At 34.4% G+C, this 12,115-nt stretch overlaps 1 protein-coding gene across 1 annotated transcript; it reads left to right on the top strand.

Moving 5' to 3' along the window:
• The first annotated feature begins 8,884 nt into the window (after positions 1-8,884).
• On the top strand, positions 8,885-11,869 carry LOC116023363 (disease resistance protein At4g27190-like). Its single transcript, XM_031264360.1, has one exon. It carries the CDS (start codon positions 8,885-8,887, stop codon positions 11,867-11,869), a length of 2,985 nt encoding a protein of 994 aa, XP_031120220.1.
• The last annotated feature ends 246 nt before the right edge of the window (positions 11,870-12,115 follow it).

The following is a 12,115-nucleotide window of genomic DNA, read 5'->3' as shown; positions in this document are numbered from 1 at the left end:
TTTTTTTTTTTGAAAACATGTCAATTTGTACTTAATTGCATGAGTTTATATAGTTCAGGAATCCAATTGCATTCTTTTTGAGTTCGATGGCCTAATTGCAGTTTTGTGTGTAGAGTTCAGTGGTTTTATTCTGAGAAAAATGATATTACTAATTGATTTAAAATATAAAAAGATCGTAATCTATATTCTATACTATATATAAAAGTAAAATCCTCCTATTTCATTCCCTGCCTAAACTTTTGTAGTCAATTAATGAAATATTTTATTGGTCAAATAATTAATAAAGCTTATTTGTTAAGAAAATGTAAAATAGAAATTAACTAATATCTATAAATTGATAATATGTATACTCACGTATCAACATTATTAATAAAAGTAAAATCATTTATCGGGAAAAGAAAAGGATATTACTAATTGACTGAAAATTATTTAAAAACTTTAATAGTTAATTATACTTTCCTTTTGAAAACTCTAAGTTATTTAAACTTTAAAAAAATTAATTGAACATGGGTTGTTAGATTTTTATAATAATCAAAATTAATTCATTCAAATATGGAGGAGGAAGATAAAACTAAATGCAATATGGGGAAAATGAATATACTTAAAGTATAAAAGTATAATTACACATATATTAGTGTAATTGACTAATAATAATTGCCTAATAATTATTATGATAATTAAGTTAAGCATGGGTCGTTGAATTTATTTTTATAATAATTACAATTAATTTATTTCTCATTTTCTCATATTTATTTTAGTAATAATATAATTATATAAGTCATAATATAATTATATAAGTCATATTACTTATAAATCTTTTTAAGATAATTTTANTAATATAATTATATAAGTCATATTACTTATAAATCTTTTTAAGATAATTTTAGACAAACAAGTCATATATTATTCAATTAATTGAGTAATATTTTTGTACTAATCTTATAATCAAATAAATGTACACGTTCAATATTAGAATTTTTTATAATTTCATCTTTATTTTTATTATCTCAATATATAATAAAAAAAATTTATCCACGCCCGGGTAATTGGACAATTATTTGTTCTAATTCAAAGGAAAACATCAGAAAACATAATCGATCCAATCAATTTCATCAATTGCGCTATATAATATTCGATGTTATAATATATATAATTGTATATTGATCCAAATATTCTTTAAATATTATAACAAATCCATTCCGTGCAACGCACGGGCGAAAATACTAGTAAAGTAATAACACTACATTCTTTTACAAAATTATTGAGTTTATAATATAACTCTATATTTAATTATTATGTAAATTATATATTAATTTGTAATACCTAGCTAATACTAAAATTGTTAATAAGTATAGTTATCATTATATTCTATGCAATTTTTTCTTTTGCAGGAATGGTATTATAAAATCAAGCTATTTGGAAACATTACATGGGAGTCATGGAGTAGACACTCCACTGTTGGTTGACTGTAGAATGTTGATATTCCCGGGACAATTAACAACGAATCAATTGAAGACAAAAACAAATCAATCGAAGACAAAAACAGGCTCCATTAGTGAAAGAAGAAAATAGGCGCAACAACATAATTTGCAGATTTGACAGTGGGGAGGTTTGGAATAATTGCACTGTGTTTCTCTTTTAAAGTTCACAGTATAGGATTAGGGATTTATATAAGGTTGTATCTTATTACGATAGAATTGTAGTATGATAGGAATTGTAATGTAGAATTGTAGTACGATAGGAATTGTAATTTATAATTGTAGTATGATAGGAATTGTAATGTAGAATTGTACAACGAATAGGAAAATAGGAAATAATCGCATGTTAAATATTATATGACTGTTTTGGGCGGGAAGCTTAAAGTGAGGATTTTGTTTTTATATATAGTATAGATAGTATAGATATAGATTTGTTTTAAAGAAAGAGAACTTCCAATTTTCCTCTTTCTGTTTTTACAAATAAAAATAAAGTATAAAAAATATATTATTAAAAGTATAATTGAGATTATTTTAAAGTATTTGATTTTTTTTTAAAATTTTAATTAACATATATTAAGTCACTATTGTAGATTCATTTTTAAAATACAATAAATACATAATGAATCTGTATGTGTGTGTGTGTATATATATATATATGCGGTTGAATTACATAAGTCACAATTAAATACGCAACCTAGGGATGGCAACGGGGCGGGGCGGGGGCGGGGCGTATACTCCCCGTTCCCGTCCCTGGCGGAGAATAGAAAATAGTTCCCATCCTTGTCTCTGCGGGGACGGGAAATTCCCGTCCGCGGTCAATTCTTAGTCAACATCTTAAATTAGTGTAATTTTAATTTTAAAAACTATTATTTTAATTTTAAAATGTTTATATATATATATATATATATATATATATATATATATATATAATTCTTAATTAATATATTATTCGGCGACGAGGTGGGGCAGAGAGGGGTATCCCCGTCCCCGCTCCCGGCGGGAAATTGAAAAAATTCTTCATCCCCGAAAAATTTTCTGCCCCCGTTTCAAACGGGGACGGGGATCTCCGGCGGGGACGGGACACATTGCCATCCCTAACGCAACCCCCAAATAAAACAATAGTCACAATAATAAGTATGTTGTTGGTCACAATAAAGGAAGATAGAGATTTTCGAATCTATCTTCAATTTTAATTTTATATTTAATTTAGATCAATACTAGTGGGATTGCCCACTAATCATGTGTTACTTAGTCCAAACTACACCCGTCACACTCGGAGTGTTTTTATATGTGTTTGGTTCAACGTGTATCGATGTTCTACTTTCTTATGCCGACAAATACTTGCGGCTAATTAAGAAAGTGGAGGACTCATGATGAAATAATATAATATTCCATTATTATTATTATTATTATTATTATTTATAATAATAATGATATTAGTCCGGGCATGAGAATATGGAGAGTTGAGGGAAGTGGTAACTACCTAGAAATGACCATATATAAAGGCTCAGGCTTAGACAAAGGATCTCAGGCTTATTCAGTCCTAAATAACCTCTCTTGTATAAAGTCTTCTTGATCTTTCATGGCCATGGCTGTCGTTGTAACCCGTGGTTTTCACCGTTTTGATTTTCACGTTAAATATCTTGTGTCTACTGATTTATTAATTCCTGCAATCATAAACTTTTATTCGTCTTTTTTCTATGGAGAAATCAATTTTCTCCATCAATATATATATATATTAATGATTAAATGAGAACCCCTTCGGCAAGAACATGCAAACCAATATGAATGAACAAAATTGTCTATATAAATGCATACAAACTATTTTCAGGGTAGATTGTGTGCATTGTGCACTGACATACGTGATTGTGTGCATTTATATAGACGCTTGTGTGCATTTATGTATATGTTCAAAGGCTTTCACGAGAGGAGAGATTTTCATTGGAACATCACCGTATATATGTATGTGTGTGTGTGTGTGTGTGTGTGTGTGTGTGTATAGGTTTAGTATTAGGTATGCAGGCAACTTCCCGTGCAAAAATGTGATGAACAATGATTAATGACTCTCTTAAAATAAAATCTATACGAAATGTGAACTTGAAATATCAAAACCATGCACTTGAAAGTACAAAAATGTGCAAGGTAAAATTTGCACTCGAAGGCAAATAGATATGCAATTGATGCAATTTATGGTACCAAAAAGGGAGGTTATTCAACTTAAGTGTTATTATACGAATTACCCGTACAAATCGTTTGTAAATCTCACAAATTTCATTAGAAATTTAGTTATATGTTATTAAAAAGAATGCACAAGATCAGCCTGTCCCTGGGCAAGGGCAAGCTGGGCCCTTGCCCAGGGCCCATGTCTAGGTAGGGGCCCATAGTCCATAGATATATAGTATATAATATATATATTATATTATAAAAATAAAATTTATTGTTTATGACGAAAGGTACGCCGTCCGCGTCTCTGCGAGGAAGCCCGAGGTCGGAAGGAGTCGAGGAAGACGAGGAGACGCGCGGACTCTTAGAGTTTTAGTCTCGCATTCTCTCACCCACCGCCCACGCCGCCCAGAGTCCAAGCGCCATTCGCCGGTTGAACCTTCTCAACGGTAAAAATGGAATCATCAATAAAAGCTCCGAACTCAAATGTGAGATGCAAACTGTAACTGCAAATCAACTCCACAATCTGCAATTTTACTGGCCCTGCTGTAAGTGTTGTCTGCAAAATTGCAAATCCGCCTTCAATTACCAGTTTACCACCGGGCATTCCACCTTCGCGGCTTCGCCTAATCATCATTCATCTTCATTCTGCACACAATCACGGCCTAATGCCCTAATTGCAAAGGTTTTTTTTTTTATTTTTTATTTCAACTCATGGTAAATTTGTCCTTTGCTATTTGCTATTATTCTATAATTCTAATTTCTATTAATAATTCAAATATGAAATATGCAATTCTGGGTATTTAAGGTCTGTTGATTTGAAATTTGAATGATTTCCTTCTGGGTATGTTAATAATTCTGTGCAAATGATAATCTGCAATCAGATGTTTACTCAATATTTCAATAATTCATTTCAATCTGTAATAAGATTTGTGTAATCCTATTATCCTAATATATTCAATTACTCAATTATGAAGTCATAAATAATAGAATAATGCTCCGTAGGCCGTAGCAATTAGCAAATACTCCAGTTTGTGAATAATAGCATTAGCAATTAGCAAATACTTAATAGCAATAGCAATTAAGATTTGTATATTGTGAATCCTGTGATTCTGTGAATTGCATTTCTTGATTAAATACTCCCGTTTGTAAAGAGTTTGTGAAGTCATAGAACTTTACTGACTACTGTGCTTTACATTTTATTAGTTTGTGAAGAGTTTTACTTAATAAAGACAAATTTAAGTTCTTGCAAGAGGAGAAAGTACTGCATTCTCACCAAACCCTAATTTAAGAAGCACGAGGAAATACTGCTTTGTTGTTAAACTTACCCGATTAATTGATTCACAGAGTGCAAACGCTTCACAGGCGCTTTTGTTCCTTATTCTTTTTTGTTAAAATCAATTTTATAATATTTTTTTATACAATGTTGCCTAAATGGATTGGCAATATTGTGTATTGAGAATGATATCTTAGACAATATTAATCTTGAGGAAGTCATTGATGACCTTGCATCTAGGAAAACACAGAAATTCTCTGTAATGAATAGTTTTGTATTAGTATTTTATTGTATTTGTAAAATGTCATAAATCTTTAAATTTTAATTCAATTTAGTTGGCATTAGTATTTTATAATATTTAAAATTTACTTATAAAAATTTATGTTAACTTCCTAATGCAGTATAGGGCCCTTTTTTTTCACTTGCCCCGGGCCTATAAAACTATAGGAACGGCCCTGCACAAGATATAACAAATAATGTCCAAAATTGTGCACTTGAAGGCAAAGAAACATGCACTTGAAGGCATAAAACGTGCATTTAGCTTGAAGGCAAAAAAATTGCACTGAAAAAAAAAAAAAGGTTCACTTGAATGCTAAGTATTTTTTTATTTTTTTATTTTTACACAATATTAAGACACACATACACTTGTGTGCATTAAATTGAGCACTTGAAGGCATAAAGAGGATCACTAGAAGGCAAGGGAGAAAAAACAGACACTAAAAGAAAAAATTTAAAGGAAATTAATTGTGCACTCTTAGAAAGGAAAACATGCACTTGAAAACTACAAAATATGCACTTAGAGGCTAAAAATTAAACATGCACGGGATGGAAAAAAAATGATTCAATGGAATGCTAAGTATTTTTTTTTTAACACAATAGTAAGACACATGCACTTGTAGGTATGAAATTGAGCACTTGAAAGCATAAAGAGGATCACTAGAAGGCAAGGAAAAAAAAAAGATACTAAAAAGGAAAATTAGAAGAAAATTAATTGTGCACTCTTAGAAAGAAAAACATGCACTTGAAGGCACTATGAAGAAGGAAAAATGTACACTCGAATACAAAAGAAAATTTGACTTACTTACTCAAAAATATAAATATGCTACCGCACGTTTTTTAATTAATATTCAATCTGGGTTGTTGATTTGGACTGCACCTATGGTTAGTAATTGTGCGCATTTTTTACCTGTAGAATCTTTTTTATTTGATCATATATATATATATATATATATATATATATATATATGACTGCGTTTAGGTGCGAACTACTCACCCAGGAGAGAAGTGAGAATGCATGTCATCCATCCACGTGTCCAGATCTAACGGATCAAAAACACTGATTTAAAAAAAATGCGGTTGTATTTTCGTAAATAATCGAACATTGAAGTGCAAGTAAAATGTATTACAAGTGTAAGTAGGCAGTTTCATATAGTGAACCTAAGTGCAAGTAAATTGTATTATAAGTGTAAGTAAAAAGTATTATATGTGCAAGTAAAATGTACATTGAGTATCAATACTAAGTGCACCTAACGTTATAACTAGTTGCACCTAACATTATAGTTAGGTGCACCTAGGTGCACGAATGTTAACAAGGTAAATTACTTAGACTTGTAAGTGAAAATAGGTGAAATTGGAAGTGATTTTACTTGCATTTTTTTATTGTAATGTGCACCAAAGTACTTGCACTTATAACACATTTACTTGTACCAATGTTTGAGTTATTTACGAAAATGCCACCGCGTCGTTTCTTTAACATTACATCTGATTCGTTGATCTAGACACGTGAACGACGGTAAATCATTCTTATTTAATTTCTCTCCTGGGAGAGAGTTCTCACCTGAGCGGGCCCATATATATTATCATTATATTGATGAACATTAAATATGTTCATTAAGCCAGCGTAGTAGGTTAATCTTCACAATACTACAAGTTCATTCTCAAAATACTACTCAGTTCAACTTTATTTTCTCAATTGTAATTCTACTACATTAAAATCACTAGTAAAAATTTTTTAATCCAAGGTATCCACCGCCCAACAACAAGAATTGCCTGCATTAAGAAGTCAGAACAGAAAATTAAAGGTCAAGAATAGAAAGTTAAAAGTATAAGCCAAAACAAACATACAAATATTATTTACAATTGCAACAACCACAAGAAGAAGAAGAAATCATAATATAATAATGGGGTTTATGACCATATATTGTAGGACATGGTATTACAAGGCCTTTAAAAATGCAGGTTGTTTTCAGTAGGAAGGTTGTGAGAACAGGTTATGACACTTTGTTTTGACAGGATATATAAATCAATGGATCACTGACCAAAATCTTAGGCAGGAAGCTAAGGAGGAGATCAATGGTGAGCAGAACATGATGGTAGCAGATCGATTAGTGGATCCATGGGGAAGGATGGAATTGGCATATTTTAGAGAGACTGCTTCCAGGCTGTGCTTAAATACTATGACCTGGAGGCATACCCTATGGACAGTGACGAAATATATTGGGAGAAGGAAAGCACAGGAAGTTTCTCGGTCACTTCGAAGAAGACAGCCAGCCAGGTAATAACATTGTGAATGACCCGCAGCATCGCATGCACTGGGTGCGGTGGGAGCCGTGCGCAACACAAAAGCTGACTGGATTCAGCTGCTCTATGAAGGCTAACCATGCGGCTGAAGGAGAAGCTTGGGCACTCTACATCGGTCTCAGATCAAATGGGCGTGGAATGCGAGGAAAAAGAAGATTTGTATCGCAAGAAGTGGGGGACTGGATGAACAACGGGAACTCCCCGCAAGGGCCCTGCGGAAGCATTATTCAAGAATGCAATTCAAGGACTGGGGAGGTGATCATCACGCACATCCTTTGAGAGCTGAATGCATTTGTGGACGGGTTAGCTAAGATGGCTCCTAGAAGAAACTGCAATTGCATTGAATTTCGTGACCTACGATTGAAGTCCTGGGACAATTGAAGTAAACACTCCAGAAGGGTGCTAGAGCATCTACATCAATGTTTATTTAGGGGATCATAGTACAGTGTATGCATAGGTGGAGGGAAGAAATGAAGAAAGAGAAAAAAAAAAGTTGATCTGCAAAAATGGGGAGATTGGAACAGTATTTTCTACTCCAAAATTCGAAGCCAATTGCAGCCACGCACGCGTGGCTGCAACTAGCACGCCTGACAGAGTCTGATTTCTTTTTTTTTTCTTTAAATCAATTTTGTTTTGTTTTGTTTTTTTTTTATCTCTCCTCATTTTCTCTTTCCTAATCACACTCACAAAAACTCTTCAATTACCACGAAAAAACTCCATTGATAAAGATGCTCAACAGAGAAAGAATACAGTCTTGTTGGCGCCCCTTCCATACTTACCAAAAAAATGTGCATTTTTAAATATTAAAATTGTTTATAATCTTTAATTATATTATATTATTTAAATATATAATAAAATTTTTTATTTGTGCATCGTATAAGTAATTTATTAGTTTACAATAATAATGCAAGTGCATAATAATACTGATAAACCTAAAATAGAAATATTGGATTTTTTTTTTTTCAGAATTTCATTTGATGGATAATGCAACTTCATCAATAAATAGTTAAGACACAAAAGGAAAGCAAACTAATTTTAAATAATTATTCATTAAATATAATAATAAATTAGGATTACAAATTCATTAGGTCACTAAATTAAAACATACAATATTATAATAATAAATGATTCAAACTATAATAATTTGCCGTGAAAATGGAGCCAAGATCGAACTTAAAAAATGTAGACTTCAATAGTTCAATTGCCATCAACTAGCCAATCTCTTCACACTGGGTCAATTCCAGCACAGTCGTCTTGCGTCTGCCCATCAATATTCTGTGTTGTTGTCCCTCATTAGTTTTAGTTCCAAAAACAAAAAGACACGAACAAAATAAACCTCAAAAAATTTTCCAGTGAATCTTCAACTTCCTTTGAATTGTGGTATAGTATGGAAGTTGTGGCTGCAATAGTTGGTTCAGCTCTGACAGAACCAATTCGCTTTCTGTTTAGATCCATCTGTGCTAAGATGAAGAATGTGTTGAAGAACCATTCCAATTACAAGGATCTTGAGAGAAACATGGAATCTCTATTGAAACTCAAACAACTCCTAGAAGATGATGAGCTTCAGCATCACCTACCAAGAGTTCAAGTGGAAGAATGGTTAAGGAGAGTTGAAAGTTTGAGTAACGAATTCAGTCCTCTGCAGTCAGCTATAATGGCAAATGGCGATACAACTAGTCCCTCTGGTTGCATCTGCTCATCAGTGGATTGCAAATTGAGCAAAAATATTGCGAAATTGCGGGTGGAAGCAAAGCATCTGATGGAAGCTGGAAGGGAGTTTGAAAACAGGACAATGGGTGTGAATAATCCTGCGCCTAAACCAGTTGAGCAAATTCCTGTGCCATCAATCGAAGGTCAACCAACATGTATGAGAAATCTGTCTGATATGATGAATTTGTTGAGAAATGGTGAGGCTAAGAGGATTGGCGTTTGGGGCATGGGAGGCATTGGCAAAACTACTCTCATCAAGAATCTGAACAACGAGCTTAGCAAGACAGCAAATCATCAACTTTTCAGCATTGTGATATGGGTTGTGGTATCCCAACAGAAGAGCTTAAAAGCCATCCAATCACAAATCGCGGAGAGATTGAATATGAAGATCACAACGGAAGAGAGTGAACACGGAGTAGCCACTCGACTGCACAACAGACTGGAGAAAGAAAAAAGCTTTCTCCTGATTCTGGATGACGTATGGGACGAAGTCAATCTCGACCTCGTAGGGATTCCTCGCCTCGAAAACCATTCCGGGGGTAAGCTCATACTAACTTCAAGGTTTTTAGATGTTTGTCGACAAATGTTGACTGACACCGATTTTGAACTGAGTCGGCTGAGCCAAGAAGAAGCTTGGAGTTTGTTCTCTCGACATGTCGGTGAAGAAGTGATGAGTGATGACCAAATCAAGCCGTGGGCGGAGGCAGTTATTAGGGAATGCGACGGATTGCCCCTTGCAATAATTGTGGTAGGGGCATCTATGCGGAGGAAGAGAAACGTTGCGTTGTGGAAAGATGCACTGGATGCCTTAAGGAGATCAGTGCCTCGTCGTATTCAAGGGGTTGAAGAAAAGGTGTACAATCCTCTCAAGTGGAGCTATGATTCTTTAGAAGGTGAGCATTTGAAACCTTGCTTTCTATTTTTCTGCTTGTTCCCGGAGGACTATGAAGTTGATACTCATACACTAGTCCAATACTGGCTTGCTGAAGGTGGTTTACTTGATGAGCTACACAGTTATGAGCAATTATATGATAGATGTGTTACAATAGTTGAGAGCCTAAAAGACTCTTGTTTGTTGGAAAGAGGTTTTATTAATCCAAATACTGTGAAGATGCATGATGTAGTTCGCGATGTTGGGATATGGATAGCATCCTCCTTAGAAGAGGAGGATAGGTGCAAATCCTTTATTCGTGCCGGGGTGGGTGAGACACGAATATCACAGCAGCATCTCTTGAATTTTCGCTCTGGCAAAGTGAAGAGAGTTTCTTTCATGAATAATAATATAGCAAGTCTGCCAAACTGCGAGGTACAATGTGTTGTTGAAGCATCCACCTTATTTCTGCAAGGTAACAAGAACCTACTTGAAGTGCCTAACTCCTTTTTACAAGGATTTCAAGTGCTAAGAATCTTGGACTTGAGTGGGAGCAAAATCAAATGCTTGCCAGCCTCTCTTCTTCAACTTGGTGAGCTTCGAGCCCTCGTTTTGGAAGGGTGTAAAGAATTGTCTGAGTTGCCACCCTTGGCAACGCTCGGAAAGCTACAAGTACTTGATTGTAGCGACACTGCTATCACTGAATTGCCAGAAGACTTTGAGAGGTTGACGAGGCTACGACAATTAAGCTTATCCCACACTCATAAGTTGCAGAAAATTTGTGTTGAGAAAATTTCCAACTTGTGTAATCTGGAGTTTCTGAATATGATAAGCAGTGCTGCTAGATGGGGAACGAGGAAAACAAATGACGAAAGCATACCGTTTGAGGAGTTGCTATGCCTGGATCAATTAAATGCTTTTTACATCGTCTTAGAAGACATCCCTGATTTCACCACCGGACATGTTTCCTGGCTTGGGAGAATTAACAATTTTACTATTGATGTCTGTCCTAACCGCGAGCTTAAAAGACAAAAATCATATCCAGTTGTTAATAGCAAGGAAGTATGTTTGTACGACATTCATTTCTCAGGAGATGAATCCATTGGGTGGTTGTTAGTAAATGCTATTTTGTGCAAAATTGATGAGTGTAAGGAAGTTGATCTCATGCTTGGCAACTTGGTTAGGAACAGCGTCAATCTTGGTCCCTTTGCTGACTTGAAGGACTTGAGCATGTCTAATTGTTGCATTTCTTGTGTCCAACCAGCAGGGCAATGTGTTGCGCAATTTGATTTGTTACCAAATTTAGAGAAACTTAGTTTGTTCGACTTGGGTGGGTTAGAAAGCCTTTCAGACTTGAGCAATTTGCTTGGGCTGCATTTCACTAAGCTCAAATATATACGAGTTTGTTACTGTGATGAACTGGAAAATTTGGTGAGAACAGATGATGGAAAGCTTGAAAAAGTGGAACAAATCGATATAGAAAGTTGCATGAAACTGAGACAAGTGTTGAAGAATAATGCGACATCAGATAACTTTGTTCCAAACTTACAATCCATTCATTTGATTCTACTCCCCGCACTAGAAGCAATTTGCGAAGCAGATGTATCATCATGGGAAAGTCTAAAAGTGCTTGAAGTGAAAGGATGCAATATGTTGCGGAAATTGCCTCTTGGTATTCAAAATGCAGATAGTATCCAAGTGATAGAAGGCGAACAGAATTGGTGGGATGGGCTTGAATGGGATGATGAAAATTCCAAGATGCGCCTACAATCACTCTTTATAGATATGTGATGGATGGGAATGGGGTATGAAATTCACCAAATTCCATTGTTCCTGCAGATGATTCCCTCCTAATTCAACCACTTCATGCTTATCCTCCACAAAAGCTTTCACTCAACTCTTCTGCTACACATTCAAATGAGAATTCGATCAGAAGATTAGCTATGATCTGAAGGAGAATTTGCTATATACTTTCACACAAATAGATCGAATTGAAAGGATACCATATAATCAATCCTCTGTTGTCAGGTTGCTTAT

Source organism: Ipomoea triloba, chromosome 6 (assembly GCF_003576645.1).
Source record: "Ipomoea triloba cultivar NCNSP0323 chromosome 6, ASM357664v1".
NCBI classification, from domain to species: domain Eukaryota; kingdom Viridiplantae; phylum Streptophyta; class Magnoliopsida; order Solanales; family Convolvulaceae; genus Ipomoea; species Ipomoea triloba.
The sequence above is the reverse complement of the archived record's forward strand: the minus strand, read 5'-3'. Positions and strand labels throughout refer to the sequence as shown.

Excerpts from the sequence above, each read along its gene's own strand:
- LOC116023363 (XM_031264360.1), top strand. The coding sequence starts at position 8,885 with ATGGAAGTTGTGGCTGCAATAGTTGGTTCAGCTCTGACAGAACCAATT.